At 40.2% G+C, this 23,477-nt stretch overlaps 1 protein-coding gene across 2 annotated transcripts in view; it reads right to left on the bottom strand.

Annotated features, from left to right (window-relative positions):
• Positions 1 to 23,477, bottom strand: part of arsh (arylsulfatase H) — a 126,365-nt gene that overhangs the window by 59,337 nt on the left and 43,551 nt on the right. For both annotated transcript variants that reach the window (XM_028800877.2, XM_051927221.1), the window contains exon 3: positions 21,119 to 21,265. In XM_028800877.2, the coding sequence (XP_028656710.2) occupies positions 21,119 to 21,265 (147 nt within the window). The remainder of the gene's footprint in view (positions 1 to 21,118; positions 21,266 to 23,477) is intronic.

The raw sequence follows: 23,477 nt of genomic DNA on the forward strand, positions 1-23,477 counted from the left end.
TGTATGCCTTGAACTTGTGTCCTGCGCTTGTCTGTGTGGGGTTAAGCTGGCGGTGCCAGCCTGGTGGGCCACAAAGCATTAATTCAGTACTGTTATGCAAAATTGGATTTATAAAATAAACCACTACCCTAACTTATTTGATCATTTTGTAACAGACTGCTGTGATGAATGCTCCCTCTTCAGCATTTGCTGAAGAGATATGGAGTTAAGTTTTCTCCTGCCTGGTTTCTGACTCAAAGAAGTTTTATTAAACTTCTCCCAGTAGAGGATCCGTTTCTTTCTTTAATTCATGATTTAACAGAGAGACCTGTCAGAATTGAGATAAGGATGAATGCTGCCAAATGCAGAGAGGACCTTGAAGAAAATCTGCTTCAGAGTACACACGACCTCAGACTGGGGCAATGGTTCACCTTTCAAGAGGTCAATGATCCAAAGCATACAGCAACGACAATGCTGGCGTGGCTTCAGGACAGGTCTCTGACTGTCACTGAGTGGCACAGTCATAACCCAGACTTAAAGCCATTAGAACATATGTGAAGAGACATGAAGATGGCAGTTTACAGAACACCTCCCTTCCAATCTAATGGAGCTTGAGAGGATCTGCTTGGAAGACTGTGATAAAATGCTAATATTGCCAAATGCTAAAATGCTAATATCTTAACACTGAGGATATTCAGCTATGGGATTACTCAGCAGAAGTGTGTCAAGAGACATGACTGGGGGGTCCTTTACACCAATACCAATCTACCAATCTACCAATCTATCTATCTATCTATCTATCTATCTATCTATCTATCTATCTATCTATCTATCTATCTATCTATCTATCTATCTATCTATCTATCTATCTATCTATCTATCTAATCTGTGATGAATACTTCCTCTTCACCATTTGCTGAAGAGATATGGAGTTAAGTTTTCTGCTGCCTGGTTTCTGACTCAAAGACGTTTTATTAAACTTCTCCCAGTAGAGGATACGTTTGTGAAGAGACATGAAGATGGCAGTTTACAGAACACCTCCCTTCCAATCTAATGGGGCTTGAGAGGATCTGTCTGGAAGGCTGTGATAAAATGCCCGAATCCAGGAGGATTAAGCTTATGGAGACCCTGCAGGACCTTAAAATCACAAGAATGGGCCAAAGTTTGTGGAGACCTTGTGAAATCTTAAAATCACAAGAATGGGCCTATCTAAACAATGTCCACTCAATTCAATGGGTTACAAGTGGACTACAATCAAGTTGTAGACACATCCTTTGGAAAATTTAAGCAAACAGGATGCACTTGACCACAATTTGGAGTTCCACAGTTAAAGGGTCCAAATACTTCTATAAATGAGAGATTTCAGTTTTTGATTTTTATTAAACTAATAAACCTTTCTAAGAACATGATTCCACTTTGTCATTTGGTTATCGAGTGTATATTGATGGGCAAAAATTCCAATGTATCCACTGTTTCTAGAAAAGCACTGCATCTTGTAGGTTGTCTGTGCCAAGTGTTGCAAGCCTGGTTTGAGCTGAGGGTAGGATTGGCCGTGCAGTGATCTCCGTACCCTCGCAGTGCCTCTGTATGTCCAACCATTTCAACAATGTCATCACCTGTATTAAAATGAGGACCGTCTGTTGTTTTGTTTTTTTTAATTCCATATTTGCATTTCTGGTTTAATATCTTCCAAGTGAAGGCAAAGCAGCACACCCCAGCAAAGACATACAAAAAGGCCAGTATTATTTGATTCCTTAAATTGTAGCCACAGTATTTTGGAAAAAAAAAGAGGAAGGGGGATCACTATTAGAAATTCATCTTTCACAAGACATTATGCTGCATCTCGACTCTCATCGTTATTCTTCATTATTGTGGGTTGTGCTCCTGGTCTTGTGCTTCAGATACTTCATGACATTGCTGTTGTAAAAGATGGCTGCGTACCTGCAGAAGTGTCCAAGCTTAAGATTATAAACAGCAATGAATGACTGCAATTTAAGTTATAAAAAGGAATACAGAAAGCTCTTAAGGAATATGTTTTCATTTTTCTTTCCCCTTGCAATTCTAGATACGTTTTCATTGATTTCAGCTCAAGTCATCTAAAAAGTGGATTTTTGTGTACTCTTCTTAGTTGTTGGATGTGCAGGGTTTGCGTTTCATATTTCTTAAATATAACATTTTTAAAAGTTGTACCTGATGGACAGGTAAAATCTTTGCTGGACTATCAAGGTAAAATTGTTGGCTGCAATGGACCATGATGGAGAGCAGGTCATTGTGGAGCTTTTACTGATAAATTATAATCTGTAGATAATGCAGCTGTTAAGTTGTTTTTAGTGTGATGTAAATATGGTGTACTGTTCATCAACTGTGTACATGCCTGCCTATAGACCCACACTTGCTGTGCTACTTTACTTTTTAATTAGTTACTGGAGAAGTGACTCTTTTCTTTCCTTGCTTCCATTTATGACATATAATGCAAAAAGCACCTACTGCAACAGTCATGTCTGTCTGTCTGTTGTCCACATGAAATAACACCATTAATTTTGTTGGAATTTGACAAACTCGTTTTTCAAAGTAAACAAAGTAAAATCTTCATTGAAATAATCTTGAACTAATCATGCTGTATGAAGTTTTGAAATTTCAAAATCTCCCACTGAAAAGCATCTGCAAATCTGCAAACTTTGTCTGTCTTAAAACACAGAAACATTCTTGTGATTTCAACTAAAATTTGTGCACTTTTATAATTTTTGGATATTTTTCTCTTGTGTACATCTGACAGCTGTTCAGAAGCCCAATGGATGTACGTCAAACACCGAGGAGAGTGCATGCATAAGCAGCTCATGCATCAGCACCCTTCTCCGGCTGGTTAGGTAAATTAAACATAAAATAAATGTACAGAAGAAAGTCACTTCTCTAGAGATGAATGGAAGAGGAAAGCAATTATGTAAGCATATATAAGATCAAACTGACTGAACTAAAATGATCTGCAGATTATTATTGTAAAGAATTGATGCAGCTAAACAGTGTTTGAACTAATTAATTACACGGGAAAGGTGCAGGTCCCCTAAGAGATGTAAATATGACATGAGTTTAGAAATATAGCCGCAGTTGGCATGCAGCAAGGACCATACTGCGGTATATTTTCTGTGGTGCATGAACAGGCTAATTGTGCTGCAGACACCAAGGTCAGGGCAGGATTTGAGTTAACGCATGCAGTATAAGATACAGCAAACTGTGGTTATGGTTTATCCATAAATTCTTCATTAGGAGACTGCATTCCTTTAATGTGGGTAGTGACATCCTTCACATCTTCTACATCTCTGTGATGACCAGTGCAAATTTCTACTCTGTGGTGTGCTGGGCTGGTAACATGACTGGGGGTCCTTTACACCAATACCAATGCCTCCCTGTGACTGGGACTGCCATTCTTTCTTTTTAGATATTGTGGAGTGTGTTTGTTTCTATCTATCTATCTATCTATCTATCTATCTATCTATCTATCTATCTATCTATCTATCTATCTATCTATCTATCTATCTATCTATCTATCTATCTATCAAACTGCAGAGATGATTTTGCTTCTAGGTATCTTCAGTCTGGAATTATAATCTTTTTCATATTCCTCTTATACAATAAATCAGTTCCTTTCCAAGTTCTTCATTATTTGGATCATTTTAATGAATTACTGTGCTTTAACTAATATTAACAATTAGATGGGGACCTTATTTTTGTTGATTTTTCTCCTTTATTTGCATAATATTAATTCTTATTTTATGCTAGTATTGGTCATTTTACATTAATAGTTATTTTTCTTTTCATAATTAACCCTATTATGTTTATGAAAATTGAACAACACTGAGTCACGGACTCTCCATTGTTACACACATCTAAGGATCACATCACTTGAATAGGAATCTGCTGTGTAGTAAAGTTTATGAGCCCACACAGGCCTCAACTACATGACATTGTAAAGTGCTGGTAGAAACCATACATTTCATGTAGTCTACTAACAAATGTAATTGAACTCTATTACTGCTTTAATTTTTAAATATCACTCATTATTACAAGAACACTTAATTAACAAAAAAGGTGATAACTGATTCTTGGATGAGTTCCTTTCCAAGGTCTTTGTTATTTAGATAATTTTATTGAATTACCTTGTTTTAACTAATATTAACAACTAGATGGGGACCTTATCTGGTTGCTTTTCTCCTTCATTTGGGTAATATCAATGCTTATTTTATGCTAGCATTAGTAATTTTACATTAATAATTATTTTTCTTTTCGTAATTAACTCTATTGGCTATACATTCAAAAATGTTATGTTTATGAAAATTGAGTAATAGTGAGCCATAGACCCTCCACCCATCTTCACATCACTTGAATAAGAATCTGCTGTGTATTCAAGTTTGTGAGCCTCCACAAGCCTATTTAGGCTACATTGTTTTCAACTACATGACATTGTAAAGTGATGTTAAAATCATACATTTCATGTAGTCTACTAACAAATGTAATTGAATTCTATTACCACTTTTATTTTTAAATATCACTCATTATTACAAGAACATTTAATTAATGAAAATGTTATAATTGACTCTTGGATGAAGTAACTAAAACTTCACACCTGTCAGTTTCGACCCCAAACACACCTGAATGTCACACTGTGAGTACTCTTTTTAACTTGTTATGAACACCATTTAACTTTCTTGGAATGACCTGAAGTAATTTGCTATGGTGGGATTCATGATGTGCCTTTGTGTTCCCTGCCACACACACGCGACTCAGCTTCTGTTTCACTAACTTGTGTTTTGCCATCAGGAGAAGCTATTGAATGTGTAAAAGAGGAAAATAATCAAGTTAAAAATATCTTCACTTAAGGTAAATTCAAAGCTCTAAGTTAATCAGAAACTGAAGTCGCACATAATGTCTGTTTTAAGATGGATGATATCCAAAATTTGACAGTGATTTTTAAAGGATTTTTTTAAATGTCGATGAGATCTAGTTGAAATATCTCAACAGCAACAACATTTTCTAGGCAATTTATTTTGGAGAATAAGCATACCAGATTTCAACAAAACCAGTCCACTGAGAGCAGAATTCTTTAATGAAGACAGACAGACTGACAGACATGATGACAACAGTACATACACATTTTACAGGAGCACACCTAAAACAAGAGGTGTGACTCTGGGCTATGAGCAGAGTCAAAAGGTGAAAGCGTTCTGTTTACCATCATAAATATAATAAGCTGAAGCAAAAGGCTACTCAGTGTACAGTACTGCCGAACTGTTGGTTTACACTATCATCTTTTATAGTTTAATAAGTCAAAAGGCAGCATAATTTTTCACAACTCCAAGAGGCCTGGTTCAAGAACTCTGTTCCTGGAGTTTGCACATTCTCATCATGCCCGTGAATGTTTTCTCCAGATACTCTAATCTATTCCAGACACACTGGATAGATTCATCAGCAAGTTTCAAAATCAGTCCAATACATATGCGTGGCACATGTGTGATGGTGCCCTGTGAAGGGCTGGGCACTTGTCTTCTATACAACATTCCAGGCATTGACTCAGGCTTCATGTGGCCCTGTACTGGAATGGTCCGGGTTAGTAAAATAAACTAATGAACCTGTCAGAGGGGATGACCTATTGGTGCACTTCATGTTGACGGGGCTGTGTGAAACTGCTACCTGCAGAGAGTATTTTGTACATCAGGTCTCCCAGTGTTCATTTCGATTAAATGTCTTGCAAATGTAATGCATTAACATTATCAGGTTTTATTTCAGCAAAGCAGAAAAGTGCTGCTCGAGTTCTTATGGGTAATCCAAAAGCAGGAATAAGCAGATCTATGCATAATAAGCTGATAATTTGCATTTTTTAAATTTTCATGTTTAACAGGGGAGATCATAAAGAGATATGTGATAAGATATGGCTGAGCGGCTCATTGCATCGCAAGCTCCTGTCAAACATGCAGTTGGATTGTACTCCCCACTGGTTCCTCACTTCTAATCGCAGCCCCAATCCTCCTGGTACCATTTTGTAATGCAATTCACATAAAATGCAAAATGCAGTGGTGAGCAGTGCTGCTTCACGGTGTCAAGGATGCAGGTTCAAATTGCAGGCAGGCTACTGTCTGTATAAAACATACTGAATCGGTTCACATTGTGGGTGGGCTGCTTTTATCCCCCATCCCAAAGTCGGACATATTTGAGAAACCAGCTCAGTATGACTGGGTGTGCCCTGCAATCGTCTACTATTCTGTTCAGCACTGATTATTGCCTTGAACATGATGCTACTGGGGTGGTCTCCAGCTTTCCACAACCCTGTAACAGGAAAAGCAAACTGAAAACGGAATATTTATCGGCAGATACATATAGTGGTTAAAAAAAGTATGGCACAGTGGCCAAAGCAAAGGACCTTGAACCGCAGAGTTCATTTTTCAGTGTTACGGAGCAAGTCACGATTATATATACAATATATAGGATAAATTACATCTCTGTTTCTTTAATATATATAACAATGGATTACAGAAAGTATTCAGAGCCTCCTTCACTTTCTGCATACTCTATTGTGTTTTAGATTTAATGTGAAATGCATAAATTTGCCATTTTTGCCCCTTGATCTACACTCAATAGCTCATATTGACAAAGTGAAGGCATGTTTTCAGAAGGGTTTGCTAATTTATTAAAAATTAAAAACTGAATTACTTAATGACCCTTAATTCAGTATTACTTTTGGGAGCAATTACAGCATTGTGCCTTCCTGGCTAAGTTTCTACAAACTTTACTAACCTAGATATGGCCAATATATCCCACTTCCTGGCAGATGCTCTCAAGCCCCATTAGACTGCATGGGAATGCTTCTGCATGCGTCTGAATGCGTCGTAATAGACGTTAATCTTCAGGTCTCTCCACAGACGATCTATGTGGTTTAAATCTAGGTGTCTGATTGGCAACTCCAGGATAGTCAGAGTCTTGTCCTAAAACCATTCCAGCATTGTCTTGACTGCATGTTTTGGGTCATTGTTGTGCTGAAAGGTGAACCATCACCCTAGCCTGAAGATGTGTGCATTCTGGAGCAGGTTTTCTTCAAGAACCTCTCTATATTCGGATGTATTCATCCTCCTCTCAGTTCTGACCAGTCTCACTGTCCCTGACAATGAGTGCACCAAATTTTTTTGATTTTTGTCTCATCAGACCAAAGCATCTTTTCCCTCATGACTCTAAGAGTCTTTTTAAATTAAACTCCAAGTGACATTTAGCCAACTATGAATAACTATGATAGGGGACTGCTGAGATGGTCATTCGTCCGACAGGTTCTCCCATTTCAGTAGAGGACTTCTGAAGCTCTGTTAGAATGACCATTGCATACTTGGTCACTTCCTTTACAAAGGCCTGGTCACTAAGTTTGGTCAGACAGCCAGTTCTAGGGGCCAGTCCTGGGGCCTCATGCATAACGCCGTGCATAGAAGTCACACTAAAACATGGCGTAAGGACAAAAGTGGAAATGTGCGTACACACAAAAAAACTCAGATGTATAAATCTGTGCGTTCACCAGCTTCCACGTTCTTCCTCTCCATAAAACCCGGTCAATGTGAAAAGTAACGCACGTGCACGTGCCTGCTGCCACTCCCCAAACTCCTCCCAGAATTATGCCTCTTTGAATATGCAAATCAATATAAATAGCCCTTAAGCTCAGCGTTCTGTGAAAAGGCAATGGCAAAAGCACAGGGGGAAATAAAAGAATTTCAGTGAATACCAAGTGGAGGCAAGGAAAAACGTACCACTTGTTGGTTTAAACTGTGGTATAAACAACAAAAGGAAGTTGATCGAGTGACAAACTCGAAACCTCAAGTTCACAAAGTCCCACAGTGCCCGAAATAAAAAAGAAGTTGTCAGATATCAAAGTCACTGTGAAAAGGCGAGTCGTAGCCCACCGTCTGAGTGTCATATTAAAGCTTATTAGGGTACAGAGAAAAAAAAAAATAGGCACACAGTGAAAAAAAAGTCCCCAAATTTCCACTTTAATCACGTAGTTTATTTTGTTATTAAAGTAGAACATCAAAAAACTTCATCTTAAAATCATTTAATTTACTAGTTTCTCAAATCCCATTGTAACTAAAGTAGCACGTTAAATGCTTTGTTTTGTATTTGATCTTCTATGTGCTCTATGTGTGTGAATCACTACGTGCTTCCGGGCTTTCTCTTCCTCCGACAGGACACAGAATCCATTACATTCGTGATATTATAGCTCTCTGAATAATTAAAATACTGAGATGTATACTTGATATCATTTTCATGATGATAGGAGTTAAAGCATGTTATTAAACATGGGAACACGGTGGCGCAGTGATTGTTCCTGTCTCACGCAAGATGCTTGCTGTGCCGTGCATGACCTTCAATGAAATAATTTATTGCAGTAGCACTGTCTCTTTCAAACGTACTAACCACCAATTGCTGTCCTTACTTTTCTTTCTCCAAATACCCAATCGCCACACAATCAGCTCGTAATAGACGTCAAGCCATCTATAGGCTCAGAACGCCGATTCTTCAAAACTTTTAAGGAACATTGAAATATCTGCATAGTACATGTTTAATTATTCTATCCATCTATCCTTCCAGTGCCGCCAGCCCCAGCAAGAATACAGCAGGAACAATCCATGAACGGAGTGCTAGAGCCTTGCTAGCGCTGCGGCACCATGTCCTCACATGTTTAATTATTAACAATATAGATTATTTAAATGAAGTTAAAGTTTTATCTAAATAATATAATAAACATATTTTGCTGCATTTCATCTTAAAAATGATATTGTCATCATATGTAAATACGCGCTTTATAAAGTGACTCAGGTTGTGCAATATTATAACTATCGCGAGTTTACAGTGAGGTAATTGTACTTATAAGTATAAAGCGTTCTACAAGAAGCACTTGATGGACTGATTGAGTGTGTTTATAATTCTTGGGATGAAACTGTTTCTGAACTGTGAGGAGAGGTTCTGAAGCGTTTGCCATATAAGATCAGTTCAATAGACAGCATGGCTGGGACAGCGTGTGCTTGATGCTGTATACCGATAATCTCTTTCCAATCAGCTGCTGTAGAGCTGTGATTCCTCACTCAGATACAGTGATATAAATATTCTAAGTGGTGCAGTGAGAGTAATATGGAAAAAGATGATATGCTGTGGCAACTCCTAATGGGAGCAGATGAAAGAAAAAGAAAGTGCAGTGAGAGCAACAACGCAAAAGCAGCTGTGGTATTTAGAATAGTTTGACCATTCAGTGGACCATTATATTGTTACAGCTTAATTACAATCAGATGCCTTAATATAATAAACAATATGCGGTCAATTTCAGTGTATTTATAAAGCTATGTCAGGGATGTAGATCTACAAAATGAAGGGAAACCACACTGGAACCGTAGCACTGCTTTGACAATGGGTGCCACCAGTTTGCAAAACGGAGCGGACAACTAGCGTACGCCATGCATTTAGCTACTGTGAAAATGTGTGTGGCTTAGGTTTAGGTTTTATACATCGCGATTTGAGCGTGGAAATGGGCTTACACAACATTTTTGTTTGTACGCACCGTTTATACATGAGGCCCCTGGTGATTCCAAGCATCGTCCATTTTACAGTAATGAAGTGACTGTGGTCCTGGGAACACTTGGAAAGCTTTGAAAATGGTTTTATCCCCTTGCCCTGCTCTTTGCCTCACCATAATTTAATTTCTTGGACTTCACAGTTTGGTTTTTGTCCCAACGTGCAGTGTGAATTGTAACACCTTCTGTACACAGGTGTGTGTCTTTCTAAATGATGTCCAATCAGTTCAGTTTTCCACAAATGGACTCCAATCAAGTTCTAGAAGCATCTCAAAAGAAAATTAAAGAAACGAGCATGCACCAGACTACAATTTGGAGTGCACCAGCAAAGAGTCCCAATAATTTGAGAAATGAGATATCACAGTTGGTGACTTTTAATATATTTGTAAACCTTAATGAAAACATGTGTTCAGTAAGTCATCTATTTAACATTAAATCTACAACACAATAAAGTCTGCAGAATGTGAAAAGGGCTGAACACCTTCTGAATCCTCTGCATATAAATAAATGTTATTTTTGTCCATCTCTAACTCAAAGGACCCTGGTAAGAGAGAGAGGAGAGGTTAGGAGCAGGCGCTGATATGGCTCATTGCCGCACCCACCACATGACAAACCAACTCAGGATCCAGATTAGGACCTGAGTGTAGCCGTGCAATGGGTAACACCTCAGCACCACGCTAGTTCAGATGGAGTGGAACAGTGTGAGATTTTTCATGGTGGCTGTAGTGCCAATTCTGCCACCAACTCCCAAGTTTTTCCCTGCAGATTGGAGGGCCTACATGCAGGGATGGATGCAGATTAATGTCATACCCAGGATGGAGCAATTGCAGGTTAAGGGTCTTGCTCAAGGGCCCAACAGAGCAGAGTCCCTTTTTGGCATTTACGGGATTCGAACCTTGGTAAGGACCACCTTTAAACCCGACATGGGGTTAAGTTCATGTGAACCACTAGAATTACTTTTTGGGAGTTTGCCAGTCATCTCACTACAGCTCCCTCTGACACCCCACATGTTTCTTCATTTTTTATTCATTCGAATCGCAAGGCAATCAAAGTAGCTCAGGCTGCCTGCCCCTCATAACTTGTCATCACATCCCACCTCCAGTGTGTGGGGACCTCTGGCTACCACGTCACTTGGGAAGCTCTCTTCTGGCCTTTTTGAGATCCTCAGAGGTCTCTCTCTCTTAATACATTCCACATTCACAGTAATTATTCCATAACCCACCTCGTCATCCCTCAGGCAGCCCTAGTCTATCAATGCTGGTAGATACCATCCTACTTCCTCCTCTGTTTCTAGAAAGGTACTAGCATGTCTATCAATATGGACTATGAAAACCCACAGGTAATGGGTATCTTACTGAAAAATAAAAAATATTAAATAAAATGCTGATAATGGACAGTAATACTGGTGTAATGCAGGGGTGGTGAAGGGGGATATTACAGTTCTTTCACTTTAATATTTTAAATATATTTTTATTTAAGTAACAGTGGATTTTTTAAGCCAACAGTGCACTTTATTTGAATGGTTAAAACACTCCCCTGCTAAAGGTGATATAAAATATGCAGGTACTTTATTCCATTTAAACAGTACAATTCTTTATTTAAACAAACAGAGCAAATTTATATGTAAATAAAGACTTTGTTGCAAACAGTAGCCTATACTAAATGAAAGACTACCAGCTGTAATGGCTTAGAAAAACAAATCCTAAAGGTTGTGCCCCAGAGGCCGATGGCGAGAGAGATGACAAAGCAGCAGTGGGAATCGACTGAGCAAAAGCATCAGGGTGACTGTTTTTCAAGTATGCCTGCAAATTTCTCAGATCACAGCTTAATAACAACCTTTTTGAAGCCATTCCGTCAAATCTGAAACAGAATCGCTTTTATTCGCCAGTACTTAATGTGCAGGAATTTGACATGGTGGCTTTAGAGCTGCTTACAACATAACACAACTTCACAAACAAATAACATAAATGACATACATTATAAACAGTTCAAGAATAGTGTTTACTTGTTTGAACTCACCAATACTTACAAACCAGAACACACATTAAAAACTCATGATGCCGGCCTGCATATGATTCCAAGGATTAACAAAATAACATTGGGAGATCGAGTTTTTAGTTACAGGGCCATGGAGCTGTGGAAAGATCTGTTTGCTACTATACGAGATGACCCTTCAGTCTCAGCTTTTAAATTGCATCTTCAGTTTAGTATACCCTGACTAGAGTTGCTGATTAGCTCTGTGCCTCTGTTGATACTCATTAGTACTAATATAGAAGTAATACAGTATTTATATTTTGAAACTTCTTCTTTCGGCTGCTCCTGTTAGGAGTTGCCACACCAGATCACTTGTTTCCATTTCTTTCTGTCCTCTACATCTTGCTCTATCAAACACACTACCTGCATGTCCTCTCTCGCCACATCAATAAACATCCTCTTGGGCCTTCCTCTTGCCTGGCAGCTCTATCCGTAGCATCCTTCTCCCAATATAATCTCGTCTCTCAGGCTTTGTCTCCAAACCATCCAACTTGAGCTGACCCTCTAATGTCCTCATTCCTAATCCTGTCCATCATCACACCCAATGAAAATCTTAACATCTTTAACTCTGCCACCTCCAGCTCTGTCTCCTGTTTTTATGTCAGTGCTACTGTCTCCAACACGTACGTATAACATAACTGGTCTCACTACCATCTTGTAGATCTTCCCTATCACTCTTGTTGGTTCCCGTTTGTCACAAATTACTCCTGACACTCTTCTCCACCTACTCCACCCTGCCTGCACTCTCTTCTTCACCTCTCTTCCACACTCCTTGTTACTCTGTACTGCTGATCCCAAATATTTAAACTCATCTGCATCTGTCACTCCTACCACAGACCACACCACTGCCACACTTCCCTCGTACATATTCTGTACCACTCTTAAATACTTCTCTGCCACTCCTGACTTCCACATACAATACTACAGCTCCCCTCGACGCACCCTGTCATATACTTTCTCCAGGTCCACAAAGACACAATGCAACTCCTTCTGGCCTTCTCTATACTTCTCCATCAACACCCTCAGAGCAAATATTGCATCTGTGGTGCTCTTTCCTGGCATGAAACCATACTGCTGCTCACTAATATAAAACTGTCACTAATCCTCACCTGTACTGTTTCTCTTCTCGGTATCCTCATTTGGTATTTGGTGTCACTGCTTTACTACTGAGTTGTTTGCCTGCCTATGGAAGGGTAGTTTCAGCAAAAAGAGGTGGAGGTGGCCATGACAGATTGGCAATCTAGCTCTATGAAGAGAATCACTTGTGTTCTGTTTTGTGTGTTGTATTTACCTCATTTTTGACACCCATTACATGCCCAACCTACCTGGAAGGGGGTCTCTCTCTGAATTGCCTTTCCCAACATTTTTTTCTCCTTCAAGGGTTTTTTGTCTTCTTAGGGAGTCAATGCTGGGGGGCCTCTTAAAAATCCATCCATCCATCCATTATCCAACCTGCTGAATCCGAACACAGGGTCACGGGGGTCTGCTGGAGCCAATCCCTGCCAACACAGGGCACAAGGCAGGAACCAATCCCGGGCAGGGTGCCAACCCACCGCAGGACACACACAAACACACCAAGCACACACTAGGGACAATTTAGAATCGCCAATCCACCTAACCTGCATGTCTTTGGACTGTGGGAGGAAACCGGAGCACCGGGAGGAAACCCACGCAGACACGGGGAGAACATGCAAACTCCACGCAGGGAGGACCCGGGAAGCGAACCCAGGTCCCCAGGTTTTCCAACTGCGAGGCGGCAGCGCTACCCACTGTGCCACCGTGCCGCCCCTCTTAAAAATAGGGCCTGTTAAATGCCATTGAGACATTCCTTGTGTGATTTTGGGCTATACAAGAAAGAAATTGCTGCTGTTGCAGTTATAAAGGAGATGTGCAAATGATGATGTTCATGTGAAGGCGTGAGCGTATAGTGTGTATACCCATGCATACACATACTGTATATATATTGTACACACACACATCTTCATACATTATATGAGAGAACACATTAGAAAGTAAGGTGGACAAGCTCAATCACTGGCTTGTGAGGGCTATGGCACTGGGAAAGGAACTGTTTAGGAGTCAATTAGTTTTAATTTTAATTGACCTAAAGTGTTTACCAGAGGGGATTTCTTAGAACAAGTGATGACCTGGATGAAATGAGTCTGTGGTGATCCTTTTGACAAGTTTAATGACATTAGATGCATAGAGGGCTGCAACAGATGGATCAGCATAGCCAGTTATTTTCTCAGCAACCCTCACAACACGCTGTCATTTATTTTTAGAGTGGATCATTCCTGAACTCAAACCATATTTCTAAAATGGAGAATGTGATCACACTTTCAGTTATGGCTTTGTAAAATTATACTACGATGAACAGAGAAATATTTCATTTCTTTAGCTGACATAGAAAATGGAAGTTGTGTTAATGTCCCAGCTGAGACTGTTTGTGATAGTTGTGCCCACAAGTTTGAAGGATTCCACCTTACTGACTGCAGAACCAATTAATTTCTAGAGGCAGAGATTGTAACTTCTGTTTACAAAAGTCACTTCCCATTTCCACTGGCTTGGTCATCTCCTCTCCGATTACTGTTTCAGTACCATTAGTAACTCAAGCAGGCAGTGTGGTGCAATGGTAAAGTCTTTGGACGAAAAACCCTGGGGCTGTGGGTTCAAACCCTGCTACTGATATTGTACAATCATGAGCAGGTCACTTCACCTGCCTGTGCACCAGTCAGAAAAACAAACAAAATGGAACTGTAAATGTTGTAAGTCACCTTGGAAAAAGTCCTCAGCTAGATAAGTAAATGTAGTCCAACAATGGTGGTGATGGGTGAGTGAACTGGTACAGTCATTGATATACAAGAAAGAAAGAAAGAAAGAAAGAAAGAAAGAAAGAAAGAAAGAAAGAAAGAAAGAAAGAAAGAAAGAAAGAAGAGAGGGTGGTTGGGTTGGGAGTACACTACACAGCCTTGAGCAGCACCTGTGCTGATATAGTAGGAGCGGTGGGATCTCATCCAACATACTCTTACAAATAGCCAGTTTCAAGGTTTCTGGCTAGCCTTTATCATTTGAATCGAAACCAAAATGTACTCGTACTTCAGAAGTCTCCCTTGGTTTTAAGATAACATTCATTTTCAGTGTGACTATTTATTATTTTTAACTAAGGTCTCTCCCAGGACTAGCACTGGGGCTGGGACAAACCTCCAAACCCCCATACAATGCAAAAAAAAAAAAAACAGCGCAAATGTGACTAAGGACAAAAACTGAGCAATCCGCACACAAAACTGAATTTCAGACCCTTGGAAAGTTTCTGGAGTACGGGTACAGCTTCTTGATCTTGATATGTCCATCCAGGTAGTCTTGGTGATGCCTTTGGGTTGTTTATTGTTGTAGTGTTTGTTACACGTGGATTCTTCATACCTCTGTTTATTTTTAAATACATATTTAAAAATGTACTGCCTTATTTACAGTATATTACAAAAAATAGGGTCCTCAGATTAATCTGTTAGTATCTACTGGCATAGGATTACCCCTTGGTGCAGAACAATGGCTAATCCGTTAGACTGAAATCAATCAAAATAAATGAAAAGTAACCAAGAAATTCCCTAAAAAATTTAAACATTGAACCCATCGTCTAGGAGCCATTTGTTATCTTTATACATGCTGTAACTCCATTTGAATTTTCTAAGGGAACAAAATACTGCCCGGTGCTTTCAGAAAGTATTCAAGTCCCTTCACTTTTTCACATTTTGTTATGTTGTAGTTTTGTGCTAAAATCATTTTCGCCCTCAAACAATGTGCAATAACCCAGCCATGCTAACTGTTCAATAATTTAAAAATATTTGCTATCTCTTGCCCTGCATGTACCTTCAGCACCTTTCCTTGGTACCCTTGGTGCCTGAACCTCTCTTCACTGGCAATCCCTCTCTCGAGTACGTTCCCATAATGCATACTTCTCAGACTGTGTCATTATTCTCAAGGCACCTTTCTCACTTCCTTTCTGTTTTTATACTTCTCGTCTTTGACGGCGACTCTCTCAGCGTGCCTCCTATGCTGTTTCTCCTCCTTGTGTGTCTAACACCTGCACTTCCTCTTTTGATCTACATAGGTAAACTGACCAATGACACAAAAGCCATACTGACCAAACATATTGTGCTAAGGCATCACTTCTTAAGCTATGTGTCACCCAAAAAAGGAGTTGTGAGTCACCACCTTTTGGTGATTCACCTTTGTATTTAATGGTTGTACTAATGGTTTGCAAAATGCTTCACAGTGGGTTGCCACAAGTTCTTTAAGCAATTGGCACTGCTCTGCTAGGACTGTTGGCTGCAAATCTCCAAGGGGGACACCCCCTTCCACTATTTGATGGTCATCATGGACTGGGTCTCGAAGACATTAAGAAGGGCAAGATGATGTCTTAAAAAAATAAAAGGTTTAAGAAACACTACTTTAAGGGACAGGACACGCAGAAACACACAAACTTTAGCATTTCATTATTCATCCATTATCCAACCCGCTATATCCTACCTACAGGGTTATGGGGGTCTGCTGGAGCCAATCCCAGCCAACACAGGGTGCAAGGCAGGAAACAAACCCCGGGCAGGGCGCCAGCCCACCGCAGGATGCACACACACACACACACACTAGGGACAATTTAGAATTGCCAATCCACCTAACCTGCATGTCTTTGGACTGTGGGAGGAAACCGGAGCACCCGGAGGAAACCCACGCAGACACGGGGAGAACATGCAAACTCCACGCAGGGAGGACCCGGGAAGCGAACCCAGGTCCCCAGGTTTTCCAACTGCGAGGCGGCAGCGCTACCCACTGTGCCACCGTGCCACCCCTCTTAAAAATAGGGCCTGTTAAATGCCATTGAGACATTCCTTGTGTGATTTTGGGCTATACAAGAAAGAAATTGCTGCTGTTGCAGTTATAAAGGAGATGTGCAAATGATGATGTTCATGTGAAGGCGTGAGCGTATAGTGTGTATACCTATGCATACACATACTGTATATATATTGTACACACACACATCTTCATACATTATATGAGAGAACACATTAGAAAGTAAGGAGGACAAGCTCAATCACTGGCTTGCGAGGGCTATGGCACTGGGAAAGGAACTGTTTAGGAGTCAATTAGTTTTAATTTTAATTGACCTAAAGTGTTTACCAGAGGGGATTTCTTAGAACAAGTGATGACCTGGATGAAATGAGTCTGTGGTGATCCTTTTGACAAGTTTAATGACATTAGATGCATAGAGGGCTGCAACAGATGGATCAGCATAGCCAGTTATTTTCTCAGCAACCCTCACAACACGCTGTCATTTATTTTTAGAGTGGATCATTCCTGAACTCAAACCATATTTCTAAAATGGAGAATGTGATCACACTTTCACTTATGGCTTTGTAAAATTATACTACGATGAACAGAGAAATATTTCATTTCTTTAGCTGACATAGAAAATGGAAGTTGTGTTAATGTCCCAGCTGGGACTGTTTGTGATAGTTGTGCCCACAAGTCTGAAGGATTCCACCTTACTGACTGCAGAACCAATTAATTTCTAGAGGCAGAGATTGTAACTTCTGTTTACAAAAGTCACTTCCCATTTCCACTGGCTTGGTCATCTCCTCTCCGATTACTGTTTCAGTACCATTAGTAACTCAAGCAGGCAGTGTGGTGCAATGGTAAAGTCTTTGGACGAAAAACCCTGGGGCTGTGGGTTCAAACCCTGCTACTGATATTGTACAATCATGAGCAGGTCACTTCACCTGCCTGTGCACCAGTCAGAAAAACAAACAAAATGGAACTGTAAATGTTGTAAGTCACCTTGGAAAAAGTCCTCAGCTAGATAAGTAAATGTAGTCCAACAATGGTGGTGATGGGTGAGTGAACTGGTACAGTCATTGATATACAAGAAAGAAAGAAAGAAAGAAAGAAAGAAAGAAAGAAAGAAAGAAAGAAAGAAAGAAAGAAAGAAAGAAAGAAAGAAAGAAAGAAAGAAAGAAGAGAGGGTGGTTGGGTTGGGAGTACACTACACAGCCTTGAGCAGCACCTGTGCTGATATAGTAGGAGCGGTGGGATCTCATCCAACATACTCTTACAAATAGCCAGTTTCAAGGTTTCTGGCTAGCCTTTATCATTTGAATCGAAACCAAAATGTACTCGTACTTCAGAAGTCTCCCTTGGTTTTAAGATAACATTCATTTTCAGTGTGACTATTTATTATTTTTAACTAAGGTCTCTCCCAGGACTAGCACTGGGGCTGGGACAAACCTCCAAACCCCCATACAATGCAAAAAAAAAAAACAGAGCAAATGTGACTAAGGACAAAGACTGAGCAATCCGCACACAAAACTGAATTTCAGACCCTTGGAAAGTTTCTGGAGTACGGGTACAGCTTCTTGATCTTGATATGTCCATCCAGGTAGTCTTGGTGATGCCTTTGGGTTGTTTATTGTTGTAGTGTTTGTTACACGTGGATTCTTTATACCTCTGTTTATTTTTAAATACATATTTAAAAATGTACTGCCTTATTTACAGTATATTACAAAAAATAGGGTCCTCAGATTAATCTGTTAGTATCTACTGGCATAGGATTACCCCTTGGTGCAGAACAATGGCTAATCCGTTAGACTGAAATCAATCAAAATAAATGAAAAGTAACCAAGAAATTCCCTAAAAAATTTAAACATTGAAACCATCGTCTAGGAGCCATTTGTTATCTTTATACATGCTATATCTCCATTTGAATTTTCTAAGGGAACAAAATACTGCCCGGTGCTTTCAGAAAGTATTCAAGTCCCTTCACTTTTTCACATTTTGTTATGTTGTAGTTTTGTGCTAAAATCATTTTCGCCCTCAAACAATGTGCAATAACCCAGCCATGCTAACTGTTCAATAATTTAAAAATATTTGCTATCTCTTGCCCTGCATGTACCTTCAGCACCTTTCCTTGGTACCCTTGGTGCCTGAACCTCTCTTCACTGGCAATCCCTCTCTCGAGTACGTTCCCATAATGCATACTTCTCAGACTGTGTCATTATTCTCAAGGCACCTTTCTCACTTCCTTTCTGTTTTTATACTTCTCGTCTTTGAAGGCGACTCTCTCAGCGTGCCTCCTATGCTGTTTCTCCTCCTTGTGTGTCTAACACCTGCACTTCCTCTTTTGATCTACATAGGTAAACTGACCAATGACACAAAAGCCATACTGACCAAACATATTGTGCTAAGGCATCACTTCTTAAGCTATGTGTCACCCAAAAAAGGAGTTGTGAGTCACCACCTTTTGGTGATTCACCTTTGTATTTAATGGTTGTACTAATGGTTTGCAAAATGCTTCACAGTGGGTTGCCACAAGTTCTTTAAGCAATTGGCACTGCTCTGCCAGGACTGTTGGCTGCAAATCTCCAAGGGGGACACCCCCTTCCACTATTTGATAGTCATCATGGACTGGGTCTCGAAGACATTAAGAAGGGCAAGATGATGTCTTAAAAAAATAAAAGGTTTAAGAAACACTACTTTAAGGGACAGGACACGCAGAAACACACAAACTTTAGCATTTCATTATTCATCCATTATCCAACCCGCTATATCCTACCTACAGGGTCATGGGGGTCTGCTGGAGCCAATCCCAGCCAACACAGGGTGCAAGGCAGGAAACAAACCCCGGGCAGGGTGCCAGCCCACCGCAGGATGCACACACACACACACACACACTAGGGACAATTTAGAATCACCAATGCACCTAACCTGCATGTCTTTGGACTGTGGGAGGAAACAGGAGTACCGGGAGGAAACCCACGCAGACACGGGGAGAACATGCAAACTCCACGCAGGGAGGACCCGGGAAGCGAATCCGGGTCTCCTAACTGCAAGGCAGCAACTCTACCCACTGCGCCAGCATTTTATTATATAGCAGATAAAAAAAATTTTACTTTTTATTAACACAAGTATTCAACTAAGTACTGAGCAAAGGGTTTGGCAGCAATTCCAGCCTGGACTCTTCTTGGGTCTGGCCTGATAAGCTTCTCACACCTGGATTTGGGGGTTATCTGTCATTCATCCCGACAGATCCTCTCAAGCTCAATCAGGTTAGATGGAGACCATCGGTGAACAATTATTTTTAGGTCTCTACAGAGATGTTCAAGGAATTTCCATTCCAGGCTCTGGCTGGGGGCACTCAGGGACTTCCAGAGATTTGTCTCTAAGCCATTCTTGTGCTTAGGGCCATTGTGCTCTTAAAACCTTAGGCCTAGTCCAAGGACCATAACACTCTAGAGCAGGTTTTCATTAAGGATATCTCTGTGTATTGTGGTATTCAGCTTTCCTACAACCCTGTCTACTCTCCCAGTCTCTGCCACTAAAAAACAACCCTACAATTTGATGCTGGTACCAACATGCTTTCAATAGCATGCTTCACCACTGGAATGGTGGTCAGTGGTACCTGGTTTCCTCCAGATTGGATGCTTACAACTGGGGTCAAACAGTTCAATCTTAGTTTCAACAGACAAGAGAATCTTGCTTCTCGTAGTTAGGGTTCTTTAGGTGCCTTTTTGCAAACTCCAAGAGGTCTTCCTTGCGTCTTTTATGTAGGAAAGGCTTCGATCTGGCCACTATGTTATAAAGCCTATATTAGTGGAGTGCTGCAGTGGTGGTTGGTCTTCTGGAAGTTTCTCACATCTCCATACAAGTTCTCTGGAACTCAGTCAGGGTAAATATCAGGTCCTTGGTCTCTTTTCTTACTATGGCCCTTCTCCGATGATTGCTCAGTTTGGCAAAGCAGCCAGCTCTGTGCGTATTCCAAACTCCTTCCATTTAAGACTTATGGAGGCCACTGCGCTCTTGAGAAGCTTAAATGCCAGTGGAACTTTTTTGGTAGCCTTTTCCAAATCTGCGCCTCAAACTTCTCTAAGCTCTGCAGGCAGTTGCTTCGGCCTTATGGCTTGGATTTTCCTCAACTGTGGGATCTTCTGTCAAAAGGTGTTCAATCTGTTGACCACAGGTGGACTTCAAACAAAGTGTAGAAACATCTCAATGATGATCAATGGAATGGGATGCACCAAGGTCAGATTTCAAAAGGTCTGAGTACTTCTGTCAATGTGATATTTCACTTTTCTATCTTTCATAAATTTTAAGAAATTCCTAGAAATTTTTTATTACTTTGTCATTCTGGGATATTTAGCGCTGCTTGATGGAGGAAAAAAAATTGAACGATTTTAGCATAAGGCTGTAAAATTAAACAAATGTTAAAAAAATCATGGGGTCTGAATACTTTCTGAAAGCGCTGTATTTGCCATCGGTTGAAATAAATGAAATGAAACACAGCGTAGGAATTTGTTAAAAAAGTGTTACAGAAAGACTAAGGTCTAACAAACCCTTTGCTTGGGCCAGGTAGCAACCACTGCCTCCATCTGTTTTACTGGATACATTTTCAAAGCTTTACTTTCAGCATCTTCAGCTCAAATCATTTAACTGTATTGTCACAACTGAGTGGATCACTTGACTACCTGATGGTGGTGTTGCCAAAGCAGCCCACATCGCCAATGCCGAGATCATCCGCCATTATCAACAAAAAGTTGGGCTTGTCATGGTGTTCAGAAGCTTCACCTTCCAGCCACAGAATGGAACCAAACGACAGCAGCAGCAGCAGAACTCTGTAATGGATAGACACAGAAAGCAAATGTTAATATTAGACTACATGCCATTTCTGAAAGGCATGCAAGCTCATGAACAGAGAATTCAGTCAGCCTTCATCCAACTCAGGGCACTTTATACACCTTACTATCACAAGAAAATGTTTAAAAGCAAAAAATAATTATGAAACTGAAGAAAAGAAAATAATGGGTTAAAAACTTAAATATAAGATGATGTTTTCAGAACAGAGCAAACAGACCAGTGACACGTCTCACACCATGAGGACCTTTGAGATGTTGATCTTGGACTATAGGAGTCCTCTTGTGGTAGACCACATGGACCTACTGCTGTCTGCCTATTGGATAAACACTGGAGTGGAGGATGCAGTTATCTGTCTGCTATACAAGGCCTATCCTCACCTGGACAAAACTGGCAGCACTGTGAGGATTATGCTTTTTGATTTCTCCAGTGCTTTCAATACCATCCAGCCATTCCTGTTTAGGGGTAAACTCAGAAATATGCAGGTGGATGAGCTTATGGGGTCCTGGATAATGGACTGTCTGTCCGGCAGACTGCAGTTTGTGAGACTCAAGGACTGTGTCTTTGATATGAATGTGAGCAACACTGGAGCACCACAAGGAAAAGTCCTGTTTCCTTTTTTCCTCACTCTGTACATCTCCGACTACAAATATAACCAAAGGTCTTGTGACATGCAGAAATTCTCAGATGATTCTGCATTTATGGGGTGTATTGGCAGAGGAGAGGAGTCAGGCAGAGAAGTTGGCTTCTTGGTGTAAAGAGAATTGTCTGCAACATAACATCAGCAAAACCAAGGATCTGCTTATTGAATTTCATCATACCAAAGAGTGTCTATGTCTGATCACTATTAAAGGAGTGGATGTAGAGGTGGTCCACTTCTACAAGTACTTGGGGGTCCACTTTAATAACAGGTTGGACTAGTCTCATATTGCTGATGAACTATATAAGAAAGGGCAGAGCAGGCTCTTCTTCATTAGGAGACTGCATTACTTTAATGTGAGTGGTGACATCCTTCATATCTTTTACAACTTTGCTACACTGTGGTGTACTGGGCTGGTGACATCATTTCAAGAGAGACCCACTGAAATTGCAAACTAAGAAAAAGGGACTGCTCAGTTATAGGACACACTCAGGAGCCCCTGGAGGTAAAAATGAAGGAGAGAATTAAAACAAAACTGAGTGTCATTATGAACAATGCTGCACATCCTCTCTCTGACACACCAACACTGAGAACTTTCAGTAAATTAATTATTCAGCAGAAGAAACATGACTGGGCATCCTTTATACCAACAATCAATATGTCTGTATAATGCCTCACTGGGACTGAAACTGCCAAGGCAGGCGATTTCTTTCTTTTTAACTTTTCTTCCATTTTAGTCATTGTGATGTGTGTTCAGACCATAATGTCTATCTATCTATCTATCTATCTATCTATCTATCTATCTATCTATCTATCTATCTATCTATCTATCTATCTATCATAATAGTAATATATTTTATTTATGTATTTATTTAAAGATATTTTGTAAAAAGTCAAATTTCACCCTGGGGACAAATAAAATTCTATCTAGCATTTCCTTAATAAAGGAAAAAATTTCAATCTACAATACTTCCCTGTTATTATTAATACTATATTATTTGGCTGACACTTTTATCCCAGTGGACTTATACCATTTGAGATTCAATGTCTTTTGTTTTTCCAATTGAAGTACGAGCAGGTGAAGTGACTTGCTCAGGTCACACAGTGTCATTAATGGGATTTAAACCCACAGCCTCAGGGTCTGAAGTCCAAAGCCTTAACCACTACTCCACTCACCATTATCTCCTTTTGGATTATTTGTTGATTATAGTTATTGTGTCATTAGACACATGGGCCTAGTGAGCAGCTTACACAAGTAGGGAATGGGGGGACTGAGATTGGTCTGACATAGTTGTTAATTTTTGAGTCAGGATCACACTGACTAGGGGCCTATCAAGTAAGTATCAAGCATGAGAGCGGCACCAGCTCTGGCCTGAAGGCCTGCCATTACAGGGTCCAAATTCACTCACACTGGGGATAGTTTAGAGTCACTAAATAACTTAAACAACACATCTTTGGAATGTAAGGAAGAAAAGAAAAAAATTCAAAGTAACAACTGAGATGTGGGGAGAAGAAGCAGACTCCATTCTATATCAGACCTGCTGAAGGCACTT

The sequence above is a fragment of the Erpetoichthys calabaricus genome, chromosome 4 (assembly GCF_900747795.2).
Source record: "Erpetoichthys calabaricus chromosome 4, fErpCal1.3, whole genome shotgun sequence".
In the NCBI taxonomy this organism is placed as follows: Eukaryota; Metazoa; Chordata; class Cladistia; order Polypteriformes; family Polypteridae; genus Erpetoichthys; species Erpetoichthys calabaricus.